This window comes from Osmerus mordax, chromosome 2 (assembly GCF_038355195.1).
Source record: "Osmerus mordax isolate fOsmMor3 chromosome 2, fOsmMor3.pri, whole genome shotgun sequence".
NCBI lineage: Eukaryota > Metazoa > Chordata > Actinopteri > Osmeriformes > Osmeridae > Osmerus > Osmerus mordax.
This window is the reverse complement of record NC_090051.1, coordinates 2,176,048-2,202,416: the sequence shown is the minus strand read 5'-3', so window position 1 is coordinate 2,202,416 and position 26,369 is coordinate 2,176,048. Positions and strand designations below refer to the sequence as shown.

The 26,369-nt window shown below is 48.0% G+C and overlaps 2 protein-coding genes across 5 annotated transcripts in view; both read right to left on the bottom strand.

Annotated features, from left to right (window-relative positions):
- Window positions 1-8,846, bottom strand: part of LOC136933203 (NLR family CARD domain-containing protein 3-like) — a 72,860-nt gene extending 64,014 nt beyond the window's left edge. Inside the window, exon 1 of one of the 3 annotated variants that reach the window (XM_067228539.1) lies at window positions 8,759-8,846. Coding sequence is in view for 1 of the 3 variants with exons in the window: in XM_067228541.1 (XP_067084642.1) it covers window positions 8,759-8,783 (25 nt within the window). In the remaining 2 variants the exon portion in view is untranslated. Of the gene's footprint in view, window positions 1-6,907; window positions 7,027-8,758 lie in introns of those variants that run through there. The other 2 variants (XM_067228541.1, XM_067228540.1) reach the window with 2 other exon arrangements.
- LOC136932979 (protein NLRC3-like) overlaps window positions 1-26,369 on the bottom strand; it is a 91,611-nt gene that overhangs the window by 49,089 nt on the left and 16,153 nt on the right. For both annotated transcript variants that reach the window (XM_067228323.1, XM_067228316.1), the window contains exon 9: window positions 1,132-1,248. In XM_067228323.1, coding sequence (XP_067084424.1) covers window positions 1,132-1,248 — 117 coding nt within the window. The remainder of the gene's footprint in view (window positions 1-1,131; window positions 1,249-26,369) is intronic.

Below are 26,369 nucleotides of genomic sequence, written 5' to 3'. Positions count from 1 at the left end.
TTCAAATATCCAAACCATATTGTTTTCATTTTTCTAAAAACATATACATTTGGTATTACTGTTAGCCAATATATAGGCTATATATTTTAAATGAAGGAAAAGAAATGGCCAAGAGAAGAAGGCACTCTTTTAAATATGCACAACATGTTTTTTGGGCTTTAAAAATTAAATGTGCTTTTCAAATGCAATTGTCTTATTTGTTCTGTTCTGTGCAGCGACAAGTGACACGGGGAAAGAGATGGAGACTGTGATGACAGGGTCCAGTGGAGAGAATTTGACAGGTGCAGCAATGCAACTTTACACAGTAGACTATATGTTAACAGGGTTATTATATGGAAATTAGTTTGTAGAATGATTTTCATTATTGACTATAGTTAACTGATTATTGTTCTTTTACAACATTTAAAAGCAGATGCAGAAACAGAGAGAAGCAAGGAAAAAGAAACTAAGGGAGAATTGCCATATTCATTTTTAGACACTGTATTAGATCTAATTTTGTTAAGTCTTCGATAGCACTGCATGATACTTTATTATTATATAGCCTATTTGTGTTAAGCAACTGTAGTCCCGGGCTGTTTTTCGGTCCCAGTCCGACCCTGGTTGTGGTCCTGTCTCTCACTGATCAAACACAACAAGGAGGTCAAAGGTGTTGATGTGTCTGATGGTGTCTAGTGGTTAAACCATAGATACATAAAGAGAAGACCAACACCACATGTTAATGAAATAACATTAAATAACAGCTCCCTCTCACTGTGTAGCTCTACCTCATGGTCTGAACATAGCCAGGCTATGAGTTCTGACTTTGTTTAGTAGAAATGTCACATGATGATCCTGAATCTAATGATGACGTTATACTTCAAATTATTTATTGTGTGTTGTCAATGAATGTGTGTGGCCAGTACCGGTCCGAGCACATTTGGCGCCCGGCAAGATTTATCACGAGCACCCCCCTCCGGGAGCGCAAATCGGGGTTAATGCCCCTCTTCATGCCACCCTAGGCGGCTGCCTATGTCGCCTATAGGAAGGACCGGCCCTGTGTGTGGCCTACATATACACTATACACAGACGACTTCTTTACATCATGTCACCTTCATCATATAACATTGAACACCAGCAGAGGTCAGTACATACTCTTCCTCATTAGAAGGTCCTCCTCCATCACTGAACACGATAGGTGGATTCATAGACTTGTCACTCTTCATGGACACACAGCTGGGTACAGGTGAGGCTGGTCTCTGCTGTCTGATCCTGTCAGCAAACACAACAAAGTGTCTTAAAAACATAAATCACTAAAGTAGACACCCAGGGCCGGTCCTTCATATAGGAGACATGAAGAGGGGGGCGGCAATTTCCCAAATGCATCCATTAATTAACCCTCCCTCTGTCCTTGAGTTTCAAACGCACTACCAGCAGAGGGAGCCAACCGCGCCACGTCATATGCCCGTGTTGGGGGGGCGGCGCCCCGATTTGCGACCTTGACCTTGCCTAGGACGCCAAATGTGCTAGAAATGTCATATGATAATCCTAAATCGAATGATTACATTATACTTCAGATTATTTGTCATTTTACGTAACAGTGAATACCAGCAGAGGTCAGTACATACCCTTTCTCATTAGAAAGCCCTCCTCCATCACTGAACATGGGAGGTACACCCATAGACCTGTCACTCTTCATGGACACACAGCTGGGTACAGGTGAGGCTGGTCTCTGCTGTCTCATCCTGTCAACAAGCACAACAAAGTGTCTTACAAACATAAATCACTAAAGTAGACACCACAGATATATCATACTGTCCAACATGTGTTGCTGTAGTCATTCATAGGGTCAGATCCAGGCTTAAATGTTGATGTTCAACATGAATGAGTCAGACAGGCAGGTTTCCAGACCTGTTGTTACTCTGTATCTCTCACTGTGAACCTTTACCACATGGTCTGTATGTCAGCCAGGCTGGCAGTCAGCATCTCTAACCCTGTGTTTTAGTAGGGATGTGATGAGGGATACTTTAGTATCTACAGTCAGCATCTCTAACCCTGTGTTTTAGTAGGGATGTGATGAGGGATACTTTAGTATCTACAGTCAGCAGCTCTAACCCTGTGTTTTAGTAGGGATGTGATGAGGGATACTTTAGTATCTACAGTCAGCAGCTCTAACCCTGTGTTTTAGTAGGGATGTGATGAGGGATACTTTAGTATCTACAGTCAGCATCTCTAACCCTCTGTTTTAGTAGGTATTTTACATGATAAAGCAAAGGTCTACATTGGACTTTTAGAATAGTACTTTATACTTTGCTCTACTTTAAAAAAATATATGTCTTTACCAGTGAGCAGCATGTCCCCTTTCATGGATTCTTTCCAAACATGTTAACAGCTCAGTATTACCAACAAACAGGTGTTGGCAATTATTGGGTCTGGCCTGCCCAACTGTATACACTCAACAATTAGACAGTAAAGACGATAAACAGTAGGGATTGAGGCTGGCAGGTTGTGCTCTGACATGAATAAGTAATGTTGCATTGATTCATGTGGGCCAAAATACATGTAAACACTATCACTATCATCACATATAAACTATAAGACAAATGTATGTTATAATGTAGGAATATTGAGTCCCAGTACAGATGGCTTCTTCACATCATGTCACCTTCATCATATAACATTGAACACCAGCAGAGGTCAGTACATACCCTTCCTCATTAGAAGGTCCTCCTCCATCACTGAACATGATAGGTTGATTCATAGACCAGTCACTCTTCATGGACACACAGCTGGGTACAGGTGAGGCTGGTCTCTGCTGGATTGGGCTTCAACACAACAGAGACAGACCTTCAGTCTCTCATTTATTCTGACTAATGATGATGTCATAATATCACTGCTGAGCTCTGAGATGGAGAACAGTCATGAACAGGTATGGATTCTCATCTTACCTCTTAGCTTTGGTGTCCATGTCATGTTCCCCAGAGAGACTCATTTTAGAGGCAGGGCACCCCTCCTCTCTCTTCCCAGAGAGACTCATTTTAGAGGCAGGGCCCCCTTCCTCTCTCTCTCCAGAGATACTCATTTTAGAGGCAGTTCCCCCTCCTCCCTCTCAAAGTCAGAACTTCTCTCCTCAGGGTCAGATTAGAAGGATTTTAAAGCCAGACCTGTAGACCTGTAAACAAATAACAGATATAATCCAACCCTGTCAGACTTTTACCTCAAGAGAGGAAGGAAAACTAACTTGATACCAGTGGCGATTTTAGACCCTTTTTAGGGGTGCTCAAGCACCCCTAAATTTCATCTCAGCACCCCTAAAAATAATAATAAAAACATTTAAAAAATATTGTTTATTATCATTTGATTCTGGTAGTTCATGAAGAAAGGGACATCCTTAGTTTTTTCATTCATTCAATATTTTGCATAATAATACATAAATGTATTTCTTGTTATCCAGTGAAATTAGGGATTTATATTAGCAAGGGGGTTTAGCACTTTTGCAAGGCACTGTATTCATGTCACATTCTCATTGGGGGCTGAGCACCCCTAAAGGTCTGATCCTAGAATCACCCCTGCTTGATACCCTCATTAAGAACACACCACTATGATGTAAACAACCCAGTTAAAATGTATTCAGTACCTCAGTCATTTACCTCATACTGACATAAGACAACAGAAGACAACAAGCTCCACTCCATCATACTGCACCATCAGCTGTACTGAGCACTACCTCACTTCCTCTTACAACAAGCTCCACTCCATCATACTGCACCATCAGCTGTACTGAGCACTACCTCACTTCCTCTTAGAAAACCTTGATGGATCAGTAACGTATGACATGTGTCTGTATGATTATCTATGTTTATAGAGTTTACAGGATTACAACAATGTCAGTGTAATTACAGTATTTAGAATAAATTTATAAATGACCAACAACAGCATGGCTCGTTAATCATTTTACCGATCTATCTAATCCTCTTCAAGTTCCTTGATAGAATCAGAGCAAATAAACAATGGAACTGGTGATATTAATCTGAAGGGAATTGGGCATAATCTTTGATAATCATTGAGTGTCTTGCTGCCTGAACAATGAAGGATGTGGAACCTAACTATAAGGGAACTGTACACAGAACAAGAGAGGGAGGAGATGGAGGAATAGGTTCTGCAGAGAGAGAGAGAGAGAGAGAGAGAGAGAGAGAGAGAGAGGGGGGGGGGGGGGGGGGGGGAGAGGGGGAGAAAGACGGAGGGAGGGGCGGAAGAAGAGGACAAGACTGTGAGGGAGGTAGAGAGAGAGACAGAGAGAGAGAGAGAGAGGGGGGAGGCAGAGAGATAAAGAAGGAGAAGGCCTCCAACTTGGAAGATGGCACTAGTTTTATTTATGTCACGGCCACAGCCGTGCCCCCTTGTTTTCGGTTTTGCCCTGCCCTAGTGTTTCCCTGTGTCTGTCATGGTCTTCACCTGTGTCTCGTTGAGTGGTTTCAGTTCTCGTTAGTCTTATCGTGTCCACCTGTGTCTTGTTTGGTTCTGTGTATTTAGGTTCCAGTTTTGTATCCAGAGTTGGTCTGGTCCTCGCCCTGTAAGTATCTTGTCTGTTTCCGAGTTCAAGAATAAACCATGGTTTTGACGCTCTGACTGGCTACCTCTCCTGCATTTCATTGTACCCCAACGCTCACCATAACAATTTAGACTGGCTTCATGTACAAATATTTTATGTTTTACAAAAATAGTCTAATGTTAATGATGCATTGTCTATATGTTTATAACTTTTATATGAATCTCTTCTTTCTGAGAACCAGGCAGTCACTCCTCAACTGTACTCATCATTCCTGCTCATGTCTCAGTCTGTCAGCCTCTGTTCTGTAGAAACCAAGCCAGGAATGAGGAAATGCGGTTGTTGTGAACATGTCCCTCCCTGTAACAGAAGACAGAGCTAACCTGACCGGTTGAGGTAACAGAGAACTGAGAACATTTGAGGCAAAGTTAACCCAGAGATGGACACATGGTGAGACTGAGGGGGTGCAGTCTACAAGATGCAGTGTGTGTATATAGGAGGTCTACAAGATGCAGTCTGTGTATATAGGAGAGGGCTACATGATGCAGTCTGTGTATATAGGAGAGGTCTACAAGATGCAGTCTGTGTATATAGGAGAGGTCTACATGATGCAGTCTGTGTATATAGGAGGTCTATAAGATGCAGTCTGTGTATATAGGAGAGGTCTACAAGATACAGCCTGTGTATATAGGAGAGGTCTACATGATGCAGTCTGTATATAGGAGAGGTCTACATGATGCAGTCTGTGTATATAGGAGAGGTCTACATGATGCAGTCTGTGTATATAGGTCTATAAGATGCAGTCTGTGTATATAGGAGAGTTCTACAAGATGCAGTCTGTGTATATAGGAGAGGTCTACAAGATGCAGTCTGTGTATATAGGAGAGGTCTACATGATGCAGTCTGTGTATATAGGAGAGGTCTACAAGATGCAGTCTGTGTATATAGGAGAGGTCTACATGATGCAGTCTGTGTATATAGGAGAGGAGTTGTAAACATGCTTTCCTTCATTAACCTGCATTGATCAAATCTCCACTTCCCGAGGTGCTGGTTTGTCACTCAGGTCATTTATATCAGTCAAGCATCCTGGACCTGCTAAGACATGATCCTGACTGAACCATATAGACAGGTCATTCTCTCTCTGACACCTATTATGTCCAGAAACAAGACCTGTCCCTTATAAATATAATCATGACACTTCTCGCCAATGAATCATTCAGCAGTGTACAAAGAAAAGTATCATGGAGCAACAAAAACACACTAAGCTAAACTTAACCAGACGCTGCCAGTGCTATAAACTAAACCTTACCTGTTAGGCCCTCTGCAACAAAACCTGTTTCTAAGCTAAACTTAACCGTACACCGACAGTGCTCGCAAGTTCAATCTACTGTCTGGAGGTGATCAAAATGAAATATAGAAATTTATATTTTCATTGCCACATTAATCATAACATTTTGTATTTATCAATATTTCTTCAAGAAAATGTCATTTCCCTGTCACTCAGCACCCTTCCCCCTCTCTATCTCCACTGTAGAGTTTAGTCTGATTCTCATCTATCTGGTTTTACCCAGTTCTACATTCCTGCTACAGGGCTCTGTAGAAACCATGTCATGGATGAGGAAATGCACTTTCACTTGATGCTCCCAGTAGGAATGATGGGTGTTGGGAGGAGTTGTGGGTCTCAGGACTTATAAGAATGATGGGTAAATACGACGTGATCTAAACAAATTATTTTAAAAACCTCTGCCAGTCTGATGTACAATCCCCCCTAATCATTCCAGAAACATAACTTGTCACCCAGTGCAAATGAAACATTAACCAATGCACAGAGCAACACAGTGGAACAGGTTTACACTAGATGGTGTATTGAATGAAGGTTTATGTCATCATAGGTTGTCATGGGCTAGCCATCTCTTTGACCCACAATCAAAAGCTGTTAGCACTAGCTCCCCAGTCTATAGAGGATCAAAGTAGTCTAAATATGATATATAAATATATATTCTTTAAACCCTTAATGACACATAGTGTTGTTGTCAAATCTCCTAGCCTGTCTCCTCCCTCGACACTGATAACTGATAACACAGCACATCCTCTTCCTGTTGATCAGCACAGGTGGGAGGTCCTTAACCACTGACTGACATTGTTGCCAACACACAATAGCCTATGGTAACATTTACAGACACAATAGACATGTTTAACAGACATGAAATCATGTTATATTGTAGCCGAGGATCTATTCTGTTAAACAAACACATGTCCAGTATTTGAAAGGGTTAGACATCCGACCAGGAATAGAGATGCTAATTTGCTTAATAATACACTATCCTGGACTGACAGTAAATGCTTCACTCTCCAACATATGAATACACACCTTCTACTGACCTTTATCAAACTCTGGTTTCACCATCAGCCTCCTCTCTGTGCTCCATCTGGTTCTGTGTGTGTCTGACAGTAATGCTGACAGTCTGATCACCTGTAGTGCTGCCTTGTACTCATCTGATCCCAACATTAAAGACTGCTCTTACTGCTGTTGTTATTGGTACTGTTCATGGAACATTCTGTACATATTTGAATGTGTCACACCCACATACATACGCACACACACTTCCTTGTTAGACCAGTTGATCTTGTTTGGAGTCTCATTACTGGAACTTATGTAAAGGTGCATGCATGCCCAATGTGAGGGGATATAGGGGGAGGGGAGGAGAGCGGAGAGGAGGAAGAGATGGGATGAGAAATAGGGCGAGGTGAGTAGAGAGGAGGTGGAGAAAGGAGGAAAGGAGGAACGAAGAAAGAGGTAAAAAGGGGAGAGGGGCCAGAAAGGGTGAGGAGAAATAGGGGAAGGTGGGAGGGGTGAGAGGGGGAGGAGAGAGGGGAAGGAACAAATACCAGGCACTGAGATAAACAATGAAAATTGAAAGAGATGAGAGAAGGTGAGAGGAAGGGAGAGAGAAATAGAAAGAGGTTGAGAGGAAAGGAGAACGATGGAGAAGGGGTGAGAGTGTGGTGGAAAATCTGAAGAAACTGTGTACTTGAATAGTCAGGATGCCGGATTAATACAAATTATTTATTCTGTACCGTACATTACCTAACAGAGCGCTCTGTGATGGACCTTCTGTAGGACACGTATTGCTAGTGTCATCCAGCCGAGTGATACCGACTCCAATACACACCCAGTCTTATATAGACTCACAACATCTGGTCATTCTAAACAACTGATAATCAATACAAATAATGAACTCACTCTTCTCCACAATGGATTGTAAACTACAAAGCTACTGTCATCAGCTGCTTCATTAGCACCTTACTGGATGCCTCCAACTGACCCTTTCAAGAACTTCCCCTTAGGTCATTAATATAGATTATATCAAGAATCTTAGATAGAAGGCCGTATAAGAACCCTCCTCTCTCTGCCCTGTCTCTGATCACCTGCCCTGCCAGAACCCTCCTCTCTCTGCCCTGTCTCTGATCACCTGCCCTGCCAGAACCCTCCTCTCTCTGCCCTGTCTCTGATCACCTGCCCTGCCAGAACCCTCCTCTCTCTGCCCTGTCTCTGATCACCTGCCCTGCCAGAACGCTCCTCTCTCTGCCCTGTCTCTGATCACCTGCCCTGCCAGAACCCTCCTCTCTCTGCCCAGTCTATAGAGGACCAAAGTAGTCTAAATATGATAGACAAATATAATATTCTTTTAACCCTTAATGCCCTTAATACGGTGTTTGTCAAATATAGGGAGTCAGATGGCTGAGCGGTTGGGGAATTGGGCTATTCATCAGAAGGTTGCCGGTTCTATTCCCGTCCGTGCCAACTGACGTGTCCTTGGGCAAGGCACTTCACCCTACTTGCTTCGGGGAGAATGTCCCTGTACTTACTGTAAGTCGCTCTGGATAAGAGTGACTACTAAATGTAAATATCATAGTTTGTCTCCTTCCCTGGACACTGTTAACTGATAACCCAGCACATCCTCTTCCTGTTGATCAGCACAGGCTGACATTGTTACCAACACACAATAGCCTACGATAACATTTGCAAACACAATAGACATGTTTAACAGACATGAAATCATGTTATATTGTAGCCAAGGATCTATTCTGTTACACAAACACATGTCCAGTATTTGAAAGGATAAGACATCCGACCAGGAATAGAGATGCTAATTTACTTAATAATACCCTATCCTGGACTGACACTAAATCCTTCACTCTCCAACATATGAATAAACACCTTCTACTGACCTTTATAAAACTCTGGTTTCACCATCAGCCTCCTCTCTGTGCTCCATCTGGTTCTGTGTGTGTCTGACAGTAATGCTGACAGTCTGATCACCTGTAGTGTTGCCTTGTACTCATCTGATCCCAACATTAAAGACTGCTCTTACTGCTGTTGTTATTGTTACTGTTCATGGAACATTCTGTACATATTTGAATGTGTCACACCCACATACATACGCACACACACTTCCTTGTTGGACCAGTTGATCTTGTTTGGAGTCTCATTACTGGAACTTATGTAAAGGTGCATGCATGCCCAATGTGAGGGGATATAGGGGGAGGGGAGGAGAGCGGAGAGGAGGAAGAGATGGGATGAGAAATAGGGCGAGGTGAGTAGAGAGGAGGTGGAGAAAGGAGGAAAGGAGGAACGAAGAAAGAGGTAAAAAGGGGAAAGGGGCCAGAAAGGGTGAGGAGAAATAGGGGAAGGTGGGAGGGGTGAGAGGGGGAGGAGAGAGGGGAAGGAACAAATACCAGGCACTGAGATAAACAATGAAAATTGAAAGAGATGAGAGAAGGTGAGAGGAAGGGAGAGAGAAATAGAAAGAGGTTGAGAGGAAAGGAGAACGATGGAGAAGGGGTGAGAGTGTGGTGGAAAATCTGAAGAAACTGTGTACTTGAATAGTCAGGATGCCGGATTAATACAAATTATTTATTCTGTACCGTACATTACCTAACAGAGCGCTCTGTGATGGACCTTCTGTAGGACACGTATTGCTAGTGTCATCCAGCCGAGTGATACCGACTCCAATACACACCCAGTCTTATATAGACTCACAACATCTGGTCATTCTAAACAACTGATAATCAATACAAATAATGAACTCACTCTTCTCCACAATGGATTGTAAACTACAAAGCTACTGTCATCAGCTGCTTCATTAGCACCTTACTGGATGCCTCCAACTGACCCTTTCAAGAACTTCCCCTTAGGTCATTAATATAGATTATATCAAGTATCTTAGATAGAAGGCCGTATAAGAACCCTCCTCTCTCTGCCCTGTCTCTGATCACCTGCCCTGCCAGAACCCTCCTCTCTCTGCCCTGTCTCTGATCACCTGCCCTGCCAGAACCCTCCTCTCTCTGCCCTGTCTCTGATCACCTGCCCTGCCAGAACGCTCCTCTCTCTGCCCTGTCTCTGATCACCTGCCCTGCCAGAACCCTCCTCTCTCTGCCCTGTCTCTGATCAGGGTCTTTCTCATGCTCAGGATACTCTTGCACAGTGCAAATTAAACATTCACCAATGCACAGAGGAACACATGGAACAGGTGTACACTAGATGGTGTATTGAATGAAGGTTTATGTCATCATAGGTTGTCATGGGCTAGCCATCTCTTTGATCCACAATCAAAAACTGTTAGCAGTAGCCCCCCAGTCTATAGAGGACCAAAGTAGTCTAAATAGGATATATACATTTGATATGTTCATTTAAACCCTTGATTACACATGTACAGTTTTAATGTCAAATGTCATAGCCTGTCTCCTTCCCTGGCCACTGTTAACTGACAACACAGTACATCCTCTTCCTGTAAATCAACACAGTTAGGAGGTCCTTAAGCACTGTAGTGGTTAACACACGTTAGCCTTTGATCAAATTTACAGACACACTAGACATGTTTAATGGACGTGAAATAATGGTATACTGTACAGCCTAGGGTCTATGCTGATAAACAAACACATGTCAGTATTTGGAAGAATAAGATATCCAGACCAGGGTTAGGGATGCTAATTTACTTAATCATAACCTATTCTGGACTGACAGTAAATCCTTCACTCTCCAACATATGAATAAACACCTTCTACTGACCTTTATACAACTCTGGTTTCACCATCAGCTTCCTCCCTGTGCTCCATCTGGTTCTGTGTGTGTCTGACAGTAATGCTGACAGTCTGATCACCTGTAGTGCTGCCTTGTACTCATCTGATCCCAACATTAAAGACTGCTCTTACTGCTGTTGTTATTGTTACTGTTCATGGAACATTCTGTACATATTTGAATGTGTCACACCCACATACATACGCACACACACTTCCTTGTTAGACCAGTTGATCTTGTTTGGAGTCTCATTACTGGAACTTATGTAAAGGTGCATGCATGCCCAATGTGAGGGGATATAGGGGGAGGGGAGGAGAGCGGAGAGGAGGAAGAGATGGGATGAGAAATAGGGCGAGTAGAGAGGAGGTGGAGAAAGGAGGAAAGGAGGAGCGAAGAAAGAGGTAAAAAGGGGGAAAGGGGAGAGGGGCCAGAAAGGGTGAGGAGAAATAGGGGAAGGTGTGAGGGGTGAGAGGGGGAGGAGAGAGGGGGAGGAACAAATACCAGGCACTGAGATAAACAATTAAAATTGAAAGAGATGAGAGAAGATGAGAGGAAGGGAGAGAGAAATAGAAAGAGGTTGAGAGGAAAGGAGAACGATGGAGAAGGGGTGAGAGTGTGGTGGAAAATCTGAAGAAACTGTGTACTTGAATAGTCAGGATGCCGGATTAATACAAATGATTTATTCTGTACCGTACATTACCTAACAGAGCGCTCTGTGATCGACCTTCTGTAGGACACGTATTGCTAGTGTCATCCAGCCGAGTGATACTGACTCCAATACACACCCAGTCTTATATAGACTCACAACATCTGGTCATTCTAAACAACTGATAATCAATACAAATAATGAACTCACTCTTCTCCACAATGGATTGTAAACTACAAAGCTACTGTCATCAGCTGCTTCATTAGCACCTTACTGGAGGCCTCCAACTGACCCTTTCAAGAACTTCCCCTTAGGTCATTAATATAGATTATATCAAGAATCTTAGATAGAAGGTTGTATAAGAACCCTCCTTTCTCTATCCTGTCTCTGATCACCTGCCCTGCCAGAACCCTCCTCTCTCTGTCCTGTCTCTGATCACCTGCCCTGCCAGAACCCTCCTCTCTCTGCCCTGTCTCTGATCACCTGCCCTGCCAGAACCCTCCTCTCTCTGCCCTGTCTCTGATCACCTGCCCTGCCAGAACCCTCCTCTCTCTGCCCTGTCTCTGATCACCTGCCCTGCCAGAACCCTCCTCTCTCTGCCCTGTCTCTGATCACCTGCCCTGCCAGAACCCTCCTCTCTCTGCCCTGTCTCTGATCACCTGCCCTGCCAGAACCCTCCTCTCTCTGCCCTGTCTCTGATCACCTGCCCTGCCAGAACCCTCCTCTCTCTGCCCTGTCTCTGATCACCTGCCCTGCCAGAACCCTCCTCTCTCTGCCCTGTCTCTGATCACCTGCCCTGCCAGAACCCTCCTCTCTCTGCCCTGTCTCTGATCAGGGTCTTTCTCATGCTCAGGATACTCTTGCACAGTGCAAATGAAACATTCACCAATGCACAGAGGAACACATGGAACAGGTGTACACTAGATGGTGTATTGAATGAAGGTTTATGTCATCATGGGTTGTCATGGGCTAGCCATCTCTTTGACCCACAATCAAAAACTGTTAGCACTATCTCCTCAGTCTATAGAGGACCAAAGTAGTCTAAATAGGATATATACATTTGATATGTTCATTTAAACCCTTGATTACACATGTACAGTTTTAATGTCAAATGTCATAGCCTGTCTCCTTCCCTGGCCACTGTTAACTGACAACACAGTACATCCTCTTCCTGTAAATCAACACAGTTAGGAGGTCCTTAAGCACTGTAGTGGTTAACACACGTTAGCCTTTGATCACATTTACAGACACACTAGACATGTTTAATGGACGTGAAATAATGGTATACTGTACAGCCTAGGGTCTATGCTGATAAACAAACACGTCAGTATTTGAAAGGATAACACATCAGACCAGGATTAGAGATGCTAATTTACTTACTCATAACCTATTCTGGACTGACAGTAAATCCTTCACTCTCCAACATATGAATAAACACCTTCTACTGACCTTTATAAAACTCTGGTTTCACCATCAGCCTCCTCTCTGTGCTCCATCTGGTTCTGTGTGTGTCTGACAGTAATGCTGACCGTCTGATCACCTGTAGTGCTGCCTTGTACTCATCTGATCCCAAGCTTGAAGACTCCTCTTACTGCGTCACACCCACATACACACACACACACACACTTCCTTGTTGGACCAGTTGATCCTGTTTGGAGTGTTATTACTGTAACTTTCTTATGTAAGGGTGCATACATGCCCAATGTGAGGGGATATAGGGGGAAGAGAGGAGGAAGAGAGGGGAGGAGAGGAGGAGAAATAGGGGGAGGTGAGTAGAGAGGGGGTGGATAGAGGAGGAAAGGAGGAGCGAAGAAAGACAAGAGGTGAAGAGGGGGAAAGGGCAGAGGGGGCAGAAAGGGTGAGGAGAAATAGGGGAAGGTGTCAGAAATATTCATCTATCAAGCATTGCACAGTCAGTCGGTGAACAAGTTTAAGAAAGCTTTATTGCTTGCGGCCGCAAGGAGACAAAAACATCACACGCCATTGTGCTACAAAGTTTGTCTGCTAGCATGTTGTGCTAGCTAGCTATTTAAACAGAAACCGCTATTCACTGCTAAAACAGGCATGCAAATGTCCCATGGCTCTTCTTTCATTGGCTCCCTTGCATAGACCTGGCGCGCGTGCGTGTGTGCGTGTTTGAGTGTGTGCGTGTGTGCGCTCTCTGACCCCTGTAAGCTTGACCATATGATTCACCCAACACAGATAAGGCCAGACATCTTTTATGGCCTCCAGTAAGAGAGAGTGGTCAGCCCAGGTCACCTTGTTTACGTAAGCCTAGTGTTACCCAAAGTTCAGATTTGGGGGTAGGCCTCTCTCTACACACAAGGATGCTGAACACAGAATCATTCTTATACAGGATAAATGGGGAGTCAGGAGGCTGAGCGGTTAGGGAGTCGGGCTAGTAATCTGAAGCTTACCGGTTCGATTCCCGGCTGTGCCAAATGACGTTGTGTCCTTGGGCAAGGCACTTCACCCTACTTGTAAACTACAAAGCTACTGTCATCAGCTGCTTCATTAGCACCTTACTGGATGCCTCCAACTGACCCTTTCAAGAACTTCCCCTTAGGTCATTAATATAGATTATATCAAGAATCTTAGATAGAAGGTTGTATAAGAACCCTCCTCTCTCTGCCCTGTCTCTGATCACCTGCCCTGCCAGAACCCTCCTCTCTCTGCCCTGTCTCTGATCACCTGCCCTGCCAGAACCCTCCTCTCTCTGCCCTGTCTCTGATCACCTGCCCTGCCAGAACCCTCCTCTCTCTGCCCTGTCTCTGATCACCTGCCCTGCCAGAACCCCTCCTCTCTCTGCCCTGTCTCTGATCACCTGCCCTGCCAGAACCCTCCTCTCTCTGCCCTGTCTCTGATCACCTGCCCTGCCAGAACCCTCCTCTCTCTGCCCTGTCTCTGATCACCTGCCCTGCCAGAACCCTCCTCTCTCTGCCCTGTCTCTGATCAGGGTCTTTCTCATGCTCAGGATACTCTTGCACAGTGCAAATGAAACATTCACCAATGCACAGAGGAACACATGGAACAGGTGTACACTAGATGGTGTATTGAATGAAGGTTTATGTCATCATAGGTTGTCATGGGCTAGCCATCTCTTTGATCCACAATCAAAAACTGTTAGCACTATCTCCTCAGTCTATAGAGGACCAAAGTAGTCTAAATAGGATATATACATTTGATATGTTCATTTAAACCCTTGATTACACATGTACAGTTTTAATGTCAAATGTCATAGCCTGTCTCCTTCCCTGGCCACTGTTAACTGACAACACAGTACATCCTCTTCCTGTAAATCAACACAGTTAGGAGGTCCTTAAGCACTGTAGTGGTTAACACACGTTAGCCTTTGATCACATTTACAGACACACTAGACATGTTTAATGGACGTGAAATAATGGTATACTGTACAGCCTAGGGTCTATGCTGATAAACAAACACATGTCAGTATTTGGAAGAATAAGATATCCAGACCAGGGTTAGGGATGCTAATTTACTTAATCATAACCTATTCTGGACTGACAGTAAATCCTTCACTCTCCAACATATGAATAAACACCTTCTACTGACCTTTATACAACTCTGGTTTCACCATCAGCTTCCTCCCTGTGCTCCATCTGGTTCTGTGTGTGTCTGACAGTAATGCTGACAGTCTGATCACCTGTAGTGCTGCCTTGTACTCATCTGATCCCAACGTTAAAGACTGCTCTTACTGCTGTTGGTATTGTTACTGTTCATGGAACATTCTGTACATATTATTCAAGTCCAAACATATACCCCTCACTCTTGGTTGATCCTGTTTGGAGTCTCAGTACTGGAACTTTCTTATGTAAGGGTGCATGCATGCCCAAACAGGATGGGAGAAAGGCAGAGGTTTGAAGGAGAGAGGGAGAGGAGTAGAGGAGGAGAGAGGGGGTAAAGGAGACGGGGTGAGGAGGAGAGAGGGGGAGGTGTAGAGGAGGAGAGAGGAGGTAAAGGAGACAGGGGGTGAGGAGGAGAGAGGGGGAGGAGTAAAGGAGGAGAGAGGGGGTAAAGGAGACGGGGTGAGGAGGAGAGAGGGGGAGGAGTAGAGGAGGAGAGAGGAGGTAAAGGAGACAGGGGGTGAGGAGGAGAGAGGGGGAGGTGTAGAAGAGGAGAGTGGAGGTAAAGGAGACAGGGGGTGAGGAGGAGAGAGGGGGAGGTGTAGAGGAGGAGAGAGGAGGTAAAGGAGACAGGGGGTGAGGAGGAGAGAGGGGTAGGAGTAGAGGAGGAGAGAGGAGGTAAAGGAGACAGGGGGTGAGGAGGAGAGAGGGGGAGGAGTAGGGGAGGAGAGAGGAGGTAAAGGAGACAGGGGGTGAGGAGGAGAGAGGGGAGGAGTAGAGGAGGTAAAGGAGACGGGGTGAGGAGGAGAGAGGGGGAGGAGTAGAGGAGGAGAGAGGAGGTAAAGGAGACAGGGGGTGAGGAGGAGAGAGGGGGAGGTGTAGAGGAGGAGAGAGGAGGTAAAGGAGACAGGTGGTGAGGAGGAGAGAGGGGGAGGAGTAGAGGAGGAGAGAGGAGGTAAAGGAGACAGGGGGTGAGGAGGAGAGAGGGGGAGGAGTAGAGGAGGAGAGAGGAGGTAAAGGAGACAGGGGGTGAGGAGGAGAGAGGGGGAGGAGTAGAGGAGTAGAGAGGAGGTAAAGGAGACAGAGGGGGAGGATTTGATCCTGGTTAAGGCGTGCTGTGACTCGCACTTTAGATCTTTAAAAAAAAAATCTGAATCTTGACGGTAAGGAGAGAGAGATACAGAAAAAGATAGAGAATGTACACTGTGTATATGTGTGAATGTGTTTGTATCAGTGTACTGTGTATGTAAGTGTGAGTGTAGGAGAATGTAGTACACCACTGTGTGGTGTGTGTGTGGTGTGTGTGTATGTGTGTGTATGTATGTGTGTGAACGAGTGTGGTGTGTGTGTGTGTGCGTGTATGTGTTGACTTTAGGGATGCACCAAATCCAGGATTCGGTTTAGGATTTGTCCGAATATTGGGCTTTTTGACGGGGTTCGGTTTCGGCCCAACCCCAACCCTACGCCCAGCACTACGCGCGCTACGCTGGTCAACATAATGACGCCGCCGTTGATTACAGGAAGGTGTTTGCGTAGGTGGACCGTTCAATGCAGTAGGCTGAGAGAAAGTGAAAATGGAACTCGTGAGCAGAAAATGTGTTGTTTGGCAGTAGGCTACTTTCAGTCAAAAGAAGGCGATTCAAGTCGAGTCACATGTTCAATTTGCAATGCCGATTTGTCTCGTGGTGGCAAGGACCCTAAACAATACACAACATATCCGCTGTTAAAACATTTGCGTATGAAATATCCAAAAGAAATTCAAGAAATGTAAAAGGCTAATATTTCAGATATTGATTGGATCTTGAGATCAGGAACATAGGCATATGGTAATTGTCAAAATAGTTTTTTTAAATCAGCTCTGGCTTGGATTGGGAGCCAGTGTAGAGAGGCGAGAGTAGATGTTATATGATCATACTTTCTGGTTCTGGTCACTAGTCTAGCAGCAGCATTTTGCACCAGTTGTACATTTTTTATGTAGGTTCTTGGAAGGCCAGAGAATAATACATTGCAGTAATCCAATTGGGATGTAACAAATGCATGTATTTGTTTTTCAGCATCATCCTTTGAGAGGAAATTTCTTATTTTAGCTATGTTACTTAGATGGAAAAATGCTATTTTGGTAATATGCTAACAGTTTTTCCACAATTGCTAAAACACTAAACCCCATTCTCTGAATCAAATGTTCAGTGGCCTAAACCCATTTGTCAAATCAGACAATCTTTTGGCAAAACTCGAAACACATTCTCAGTCTGACGTCTATCAGTCTGTCATGAGGAAATGCAGTTGTTGTGAACATGTCCCTCCCTGTAACAGATGACAGAGCTAACCTAACCGGTTGAGGTACCAGAGAGGTTGTTCCGTCTGAGAACATTTGAGGCAAAGTTAACCCAGAGATGGACACATAGGGCTAGGGCTCCCTTACAGCAGGGGTGGAGAGACTAAAGGAAACAGACAAAGAGAGGAAGAAAGAAAAGAGGGAGGAAGATAGAGATAGGGATTGAGTGAAGGGGGGAGAGAAAGGAAGAGAAAGACAAATAGAAGGGAGGAAGAGAAAGAAGAGGACAAGAGAGAGAGAGAGAGACAGAGAGAGACAGAGAGAGAGAGAGAGAGAGAGAGAGAGAGAGAGAGAGAGAGGAGGTATATGGAGGTGAGGAGGAAAGATCTGGGAGGGGAGATATTTCCCATCCATTTGATCTTTTCGCATCAGCTTAATCTTGCTAACTCCCTCCACAACAATGATTGATGGTTTACAAAACAAAACCGTGCATCTTTTAAAAAGTATAAAAAGCAAAATGTAAATTCAAAGTACAATAATTGTGTACAAGATGCAGTGGACTACAATTATACAACAGCAGACAATACTCAAATATTTATTATAATGGAAAACAGCGACCATCAGTAAACGTTATGGATACAAAAAAGGTTTTATATTTCATATTAAGCTGTTCTTGTCTTTATTAAAATCAAAACTAATCAAAGGGCAGTGCTCTTACAAATCACGAGTGAGCGATTTGACTTTTGGCTAACAGACATCCCAACCTGCAAAACCTCATTTCAGGGTGGTGCCCCCCCAGAAGTAGAAGAGCTTTCTCAGGCTTATTTACAATGAAAGACAAAAATTTAAAGTAGCTATTGGGAGAGAGTGAAAGACAAGAAAAGATAAATAGGCAGGGGGAGGGAGGGAGGGAGGGGAGAGAGGTTTTTTTTGTGTTTCTTTTCAGTGTAGTAGGGTGAACACAGACACACACAAACAGGAGGCCCAGACAAGTGGTTCACAATGCAGACATGTCCTAGTGCTGCCCTCTAGTGGTGCTACAGGACACTTGTCTCATTAAAAACCGTAAAGTGTTTATGTGCTCCATGTGTTTATCTGGCCACCTGGTACACACCACGCCCTCCCAGTCCAGTGTGTAGTCTTACATGCAGTCTGTCACCTGGTAGACACCACGCCCTCCCAGTCCAGTGTGTACTCTTACATGCAGTGTGTCACCTGGTACACACCACACCCTCCCAGTCCAGTGTGTAGTCTTACATGCAGTCTGTCACCTGGTAGACACCACGCCCTCCCAGTCCAGTGTGTAGTCTTACATGCAGTCTGTCACCTGGTACACACCACACCCTCCCAGTCCAGTGTGTAGTCTTACATGCAGTCTGTCACCTGGTAGACACCACGCCCTCCCAGTCCAGTGTGTAGTCTTACATGCAGTCTGTCACCTGGTACACACCACACCCTCCCAGTCCAGTGTGTAGTCTTACATGCAGTCTGTCACCTGGTAGACACCACGCCCTCCCAGTCCAGTGTGTAGTCTTACATGCAGTCTGTCACCTGGTACACACCACGCCCTGCCAGTCCAGTGTGTAGTCTTACCTACGCAGTGTGTGATGAGTGATCAGCTGTTCAGAACAGGCAATCGTACAGAGAACTAGGGTGATGTTCCCGAGCCTTTAACAGTTATGCCTTACGTCTGTTGTCGGACTGAGGTGAGTTGTGTTGATGTCTCGGTACCTGGAGGGTCTTAGAAGGGTGTATGGATGAGCAGTGGACATATTTATCACAGCTGTATTTCCTTTGTGTTTCTCTATTTTTATGGAAATTATGCAAATTCCCTGGTTTAACAGGTGCCTTTATATGATAAATTATTGAAACATGGACTATATGTATTGAGTAAAAGCTGTGTAGAATATTTTGTTTTTAATCGAAAAACTAGGAAGAGCTGTAACTGGTTTGAATGCATGCATGTCTTACACATCTTGTGTATGGTTCATATTGGCCAAACAACCAAAACAAATTCCCCTGTTTAGAGGAAGATGGGAAACTGAACAGTGTTTTAACATTAACCAATGTCAATGCCAATACCACAATACAAATATTAATATAATTAGTTATTTGACTGTGGGTTAAATCAGACCAAGAATGGTCAAAGTAAGGTTAAATGAATATATATTTAATAACATTGCAAATGAATGAAATCAATTACAAGGTAAACATGTTACAAAATGAAGGCTTTAAATCTTACCTACTCTACCATGATTATTGTAATTCAGAGAGAGAAAGCAAGAGGTGAGGAAGGAGAAGGAGTAGGACAAGCCAGAGCTGAGGAGAAGGTCTCAGGAGATGAAGAATCCACAGAACAATGCTTCACAATTCCCTTTATACACAAGAACAACCAATCAGACCACATCTTGACCCTTATCAACACATGACTTAGCAATGTGACAGGAAGTTACACAATGAGGTGTGAGACCCATCAAGCAGAGACTCTGTCCAAAAACTCCAGATGTTAGCATATGAGAGGAGGGGGCAGGGGGACACCCAGCCTTACAGTAGCATGAGAGAGGAGGGGGCAGGGTGACACCCAGCCTTACAGTAGCATGAGAGAGGAGGGGGCAGGGTGACACCCAGCCTTACAGTAGCATGAGAGAGGAGGGGGCAGGGGGACACCCAGCCTTACAGTAGCATGAGAGAGGAGGGGGCAGGGGGACACCCAGCCTTACAGTAGCATGAGAGAGGAGGGGGCAGGGGGACACCCAGCCTTACAGTAGCATGAGAGAGGAGGGGGCAGGGTGACACCCAGCCTTACAGTAGCATGAGAGAGGAGGGGGCAGGGGGACACCCAGCCTTACAGTAGCATGAGAGAGGAGGTGGCAGGGGGACACCCAGCCTTACAGTGGCATGAGAGAGGAGGGGGCAGGGGGACACCCAGCCTTACAGTAGCATGAGAGAGGAGGGGGCAGGGTGACACCCAGCCTTACAGTAGCATGAGAGAGCGCCTACTGGACATAAACACAGCTACGTTTTTCTTTCTCCCCGCTGTGTGGAGGGGGTAAGAATGATCTCAGCTGGCAGCTCTGTACCCTGAACATCCCACTGGTGACCTTGGGCACACAGCCTGGGTTAGGTCACACCACTGGGCTTGTCTGGTCACCTGAGATGATCAGACAGTCTGCGTGTGTGGACAAGGCACACAAGTCAGTCACTGGCTTAGCCGGAGTCAGAGCGAGGAGGAAGCTGGTGAGATAAACGAAGCGCAGGCTGGTGATCGGTTCAAACAAAGGCTTCCATAACTAGACCCTTGTCTCTGAGGCTTTAATCCATTTCACTTTATTAACCTTCTGACATTCCCCAGACAGCTGCTCTCTGCTGATTCAGCAGCACTGGAATGAGATCCATGTTGTCATGGTTATGTGCTGGAATTCACGTGGTCCCACCGGGGCCCTGACGCTCTCTGAGGGGGTCTGAGCCTGTACGTACCAGACAGGAAACGTTTAACCAACAGGAGGCTGAACAGTCGTCCTGGCAACACCTTCATAACAAGCTGAGACGGCTGTTGCATATACCCTGACACTACCCGCAGTCTCCTGTCAAACAGTGATCGTAAAAAGCACAAGAACGTTTTGATCCGGTACGAGACTGGGTCAACGTTTTGTCCTTCACACCACCGAGAGAAAGTTTGCCAGCGTGTCACATGACCCCTCACAGTGGATCACATGACCCCTCACAGTGGATCACATGCGTGTGCTCTGTACAGTCTGGATGACAGCCTCAGACAGACCTCTGTGTTCTAACAGGTCCCTCTCAGTAGCCAAGCCATGAGAGGACCTCCGATCCCAGGTGGGCTCTTCACCGTGCCTCCGGCTTGGGAGAGCATCCTTCCACTGAGGGAGAGGCCTCGTCCATCCACCCCCAACGGTGGTTCGTCCCCGTAACATCAGGTCTGCTCCTTTGTTGAGCAGGTCTGGGATATGCAGGGCTCTCAGGGAGGGGAGACAAGACAGGTACTCATGCAGGCACCTAAATATGTCCTTTGAGCCTTCTCATGCTACAAATGGACAGATACAAACAGATGGGTTTCAGCAAAACAATGATTGTCACCGAACTACCTCCTAGTTAAGTTACTAAACCAGCTCCCTGGTTCATGTGTGTGTGTGACCCCGCCCAGAGTAGGGAGGGAGGGTAGGGAGGGAGGGTAGGGAGGGTGGGGGGAGAGAGTAGGGAGGGAGGGTGGGGTAGAGAGTAGGGAGGGAGGGTGGGGGGGAGAGAGTAGGGAGGGAGGGTGGGGGGAGAGAGTAGGGAGGGAGGGTGGGGGGAGAGAGTAGGGAGGGAGGGTAGGGAGGGAGGGTGGGGGGAGAGAGTAGGGAGGGAGAGTAGGGAGGGAGGGTGGGGGGAGAGAGTAGGGAGGGAGGGTGGGGGGGAGAGAGTAGCGAGGGAGGGTGGGGAGGGAGGGTGGGGGGAGAGAGTAGGGAGGGAGGGTAGGGAGGGAGGGTGGGTGGGGGGAGAGAGTAGGGAGGGAGGGTAGGGAGGGAGGGTGGGGGGAGAGAGTAGGGAGGGAGAGTAGGGAGGGAGGGTGGGGTGAGAGTAGGGAGGGAGGGTGGGGGGAGAGAGTAGGGAGGGAGGGTAGGGAGGGAGGGTGGGGGGAGAGAGTAGGGAGGGAGAGTAGGGAGGGAGGGTGGGGTGAGAGTAGGGAGGGAGGGTGGGGGGGAGAGAGTAGGGAGGGAGGGTGGGGGGAGAGAGTAGGGAGGGAGGGTGGGGAGGGAGGGTGGGGGGAGAGAGTAGGGAGGGAGAGTAGGGAGGGAGGTTGGGGGGAGAGAGTAGGGAGGGAGGGTGGGGGGGAGAGAGTAGCGAGGGAGGGTGGGGAGGGAGGGTGGGGGGAGAGAGTAGGGAGGGAGGGTGGGGGGAGAGAGTAGCGAGGGAGGGTAGGGAGGGAGGGTGGGGGGAGAGAGTAGGGAGGGAGGGTGGGGGGAGAGAGTAGGGAGGGAGGGTAGGGAGGGAGGGTGGGGGGAGAGAGTAGGTAGGGAGGGTAGGGAGGGAGGGTGGGGGGAGAGAGTAGGGAGGGAGGGGGGAGAGAGTAAGAGGGTGGGGGAGAGAGAGTAGGGAGGGAGGGTGGGGGGGAGAGAGTAGGGAGGGAGGGTGGGGAGGGAGGGTGGGGGGAGAGAGTAGGGAGGGAGGGTGGGGGGAGAGAGTAGGGAGGGAGGGGGGAGAGAGTAGGGAGGGAGGGGGGAGAGAGTAGGGAGGGAGGGTGGGGGAGAGAGAGAGTAGGGAGGGAGGGTGGGGGGGAGAGAGTAGGGAGGGAGGGTGGGGGGGAGAGAGTAGGGAGGGAGGGTGGGGGAGAGAGAGAGTAGGGAGGGAGGGTGGGGGGGAGAGAGTAGAGAGGGAGGGTGGGGGGGAGAGAGTAGGGAGGGAGGGTGGGGGGAGAGAGTAGGGAGGGAGGGTAGGGAGGGAGGGTGGGGGGAGAGAGTAGGGAGGGAGGGTGGGGAGGGAGGGTGGGGGGAGAGAGTAGAGAGGGAGGGTGGGGGGGAGAGAGTAGGGAGGGAGGGTGGGGGGGAGAGAGTAGAGAGGGAGGGTGGAGGGGAGAGAGTAGGGAGGGAGGGTGGGGGGAGAGAGTAGGGAGGGAGGGTGAGAGAGTACATTTACATTTATTCATTTAGCAGACGCTTTTCTCCAAAGCGACTTCCAAGAGAGAGCTAGGGAGGGAGGGTAGGGAGGGAGGGTGGGGGGAGAGAGTAGGGAGGGAGGGGGGAGAGAGTAGGGAGGGAGGGTGGGGGGGAGAGAGTAGGGAGGGAGGGTGGGGGGGAGAGAGTAGGGAGGGAGGGTGGGGGAGAGAGAGAGTAGGGAGGGAGGGTGGGGGGAGAGAGTAGGGAGGGAGGGTGGGGAGGGAGGGTGGGGGGAGAGAGTAGGGAGGGAGGGTAGGGAGGGAGGGTGGGGGGAGAGAGTAGGGAGGGAGGGTAGGGAGGGAGGGTGGGGGGAGAGAGTAGGGAGGGAGGGTGGGGGGAGAGAGTAGGGAGGGAGGGTAGGGAGGGAGGGTGGGGGGAGAGAGTAGGGAGGGAGGGTGGGGGGAGAGAGTAGGGAGGGAGAGTAGGGAGGGAGGGTGGGGTGAGAGTAGGGAGGGAGGGTGGGGGGGAGAGAGTAGGGAGGGAGGGTGGGGGGAGAGAGTAGGGAGGGAGGGTAGGGAGGGAGGGTGGGGGGAGAGAGTAGGGAGGGAGGGTGGGGAGGGAGGGTGGGGGGAGAGAGTAGGGAGGGAGGGTGGGGGGGAGAGAGTAGAGAGGGAGGGTGGGGGGGAGAGAGTACGGAGGGAGGGTGGGGGGAGAGAGTAGGGAGGGAGGGTGGGGGGGAGAGAGTAGGGAGGGAGGGTGAGAGAGTACATTTACATTTATTCATTTAGCAGACGCTTTTCTCCAAAGCGACTTCCAAGAGAGAGCTTTACAAAAGAGCACAGGTCACTGATCATAACACTGAGACGCCCCAAACATTGCGGGGAGCCAAACAAGAAGCACACATTGTGAAAAACCTAAATAAGTGCCAGAAGGAAGAACCATAAGAGCTTGTCGTTGAGTAAGTTACAATTAAACAACATGAACCTCAAAAAAGTGCAAGAGTGTACCTGTAGAAAAAACAAGCAACAGTAAAAATATATTTCACAGCGAGTACGATAATTTTAAATCAGTTACAGTTAACCAACAAGAGCAACAAGTCTCTAAGTAAGAGTCATTGTGATCCTGGAGGAAACTAACATCAGGTCCAGCAAATCATCCCTAAGTACCGTTGTACTCCCGGAACAAGTGCGTCTTGAGCCTTTTCTTGAAGGTGGAGAGACAGTCAGTGTCTCTGATGGAGGTGAGGAGGTGATTCCACCATTGGGGGGCCAGACAGGAGAAGAGCTTGGGTTGGGTCTTTAGCGGTGGGACCACCAGACGGTTGTCAGAAGAAGACCGTAGGTGGCGGGGGGGGGGGGGGGGGGGGGGTGTAAGGCTGGAGGAGAGACTTGATGTAGTCGGGAGCAGTCCCGTTCACCGCTCGGAAGGTCAGTACCAGAGTCTTGAATCTGATACGGGCCGTGATGGGAAGCCAGTGGAGGGAGATGAGGAGTGGGGGGAGAGAGTAGGGAGGGAGGGTGGGAGAGTAGGGAGGGAGGTGAGGGGAGAGAGTAGGGAGGGAGAGTAGGGAGGGAGTGTGGGGGGGAGAGAGTAGGGAGGGAGGGTGGGGGGAGAGAGTAGGGAGGGAGTGTGGGGAGGGAGGGTGGGGGAGAGAGTAGGGAGGGAGGGTGGGGGGAGAGAGTACGGAGGGAGAGTAGGGAGGGAGGGTAGGGAGGGAGGGTAGGGAGGGAAGGGGGAGAGAGTAGGGAGGGAGGGTGGGGGAGAGAGTAGGGAGGGAGGGTGGGGGGGGAGAGAGTAGGGAGGGAGGGTGGGGGGAGAGAGTAGGGAGGGAGGGTGGGGGAGAGAGAGTAGGGAGGGAGGGTGGGGGGAGAGAGTACGGAGAGAGAGAGTAGGGAGGGAGGGTGGGGGGCAGAGAGTAGGGAGGGAGGGTGGGGGGAGAGAGTAGAGAGGGAAGGTGGGGGGAGAGAGTAGGGAGAGAGAGAGTGGGGAGGGAGGGTGGAGGGAGAGAGTAGGGAGGGAGTGTGGGGAGGGAGGGTGGGGAGAGTGGGAGGGTGGGGAAGAAAGTAGGGAGGGAGGGTGGGGGAGAGAGTAGGGAGGGAGGGTGGGGGGAGAGAGTACGGAGGGAGAGTAGGGAGGGAGGGTAGGGAGGGAGGGTAGGGAGGGAGGGGGGAGAGAGTAGGGAGGGAGGGTGGGGGAGAGAGTAGGGAGGGAGGGTGGGGGGGGAGAGAGTAGGGAGGGAGGGTGGGGGGAGAGAGTAGGGAGGGAGGGTGGGGGAGAGAGAGTAGGGAGGGAGGGTGGGGGGAGAGAGTACGGAGAGAGAGAGTAGGGAGGGAGGGTGGGGGGCAGAGAGTAGGGAGGGAGGGTGGGGGGAGAGAGTAGAGAGGGAAGGTGGGGGGAGAGAGTAGGGAGAGAGAGAGTGGGGAGGGAGGGTGGAGGGAGAGAGTAGGGAGGGAGTGTGGGGAGGGAGGGTGGGGAGAGTGGGAGGGTGGGGAAGAAAGTAGGGAGGGAGGGTGGGGGAGAGAGTAGGGAGGGAGGGTGGGGGGAGAGAGTAGAGAGGGAGGGTGGGGGGAGAGAGTAGGGAGAGAGAGAGTACGGAGGGAGGGTAGGGGGAGAGAGTAGGGAGGGAGGGGGGAGAGAGTAGGGAGGGAGGTTAGGGAGGGAGGGTGAGGGGAGAGAGTAGGGAGGGAGGGTGAGGGGAGAGAGTAGGGAGGGAGGGTGGGGGGAGAGAGTAGGGAGGGAGGGTGGGGGGAGAGAGAGTAGGGAGGGAGGGTGGGGGGAGAGAGTAGGGAGGGAGTGTGGGGAGGGAGGGTGGGGGGAGAGAGTAGGGAGAGAGAGAGTAGGGAGGGAGGGTGGAAGGAGAGAGTAGGGAGGGAGGGGATCACACTAGACACACACACAGTGTATATTCAAGTGGGTAATACTGTCATATTACCGGTCCTAAATGTAGTGTTTCCAGTGTGTGTGTGTGTGTGTACATGTGTGTGTGTGTACGTGTGTGTGTGTGTGTGTGTACATGTGTGTGTGTACATGTGTGTGTGTGTGTCTATAGGGCCACTGGGTCACCAACAAACACACAGCATGTCTTCTATCATCCTGTATAAAACATCTTTATTTCTCCTTATTTAGTCACTAAGACACTATTTAGTTCATCACATTCAGTGGAACTGAGATCAAAGACAGGATCAGAATCAGAATCAGAATGGGATTTATTCGCCATGAGAGTTTGCACAGACAAGGAATTTGCTTTGGCAGGAAGGTGCATACAATAAACATATACCTAAAATGTAAATATGTGGACTATCTATACTAAGGGTACATAAACTTGGATTGTTGTTTGTCAACAATGAACCCGTTAAGGAGTAGCATCACACGTGTGCGATAGTTCGAAAGCCCCACAGAGTAACGTCGCACGTGTGATTCTGAACATTCCAACCCACTATTTTCCGATAGACAAAAACGACATGACAAACGCTGTAGTATGGCTTCAAAATGTACAGTTAGGAGGCTAACAAGTAACGCTAGCAGGTAGTAGCATTGCTACGAGTATTATGCTAGGTTGCTAGGTAACGGAAGCTAACTAAAGCTAGCTAGCTTCCGTTTTGGAAAAATAACTCACTCTGGTGGAAGCGTCGGTAATATTTAGAGATATTAATCATATTT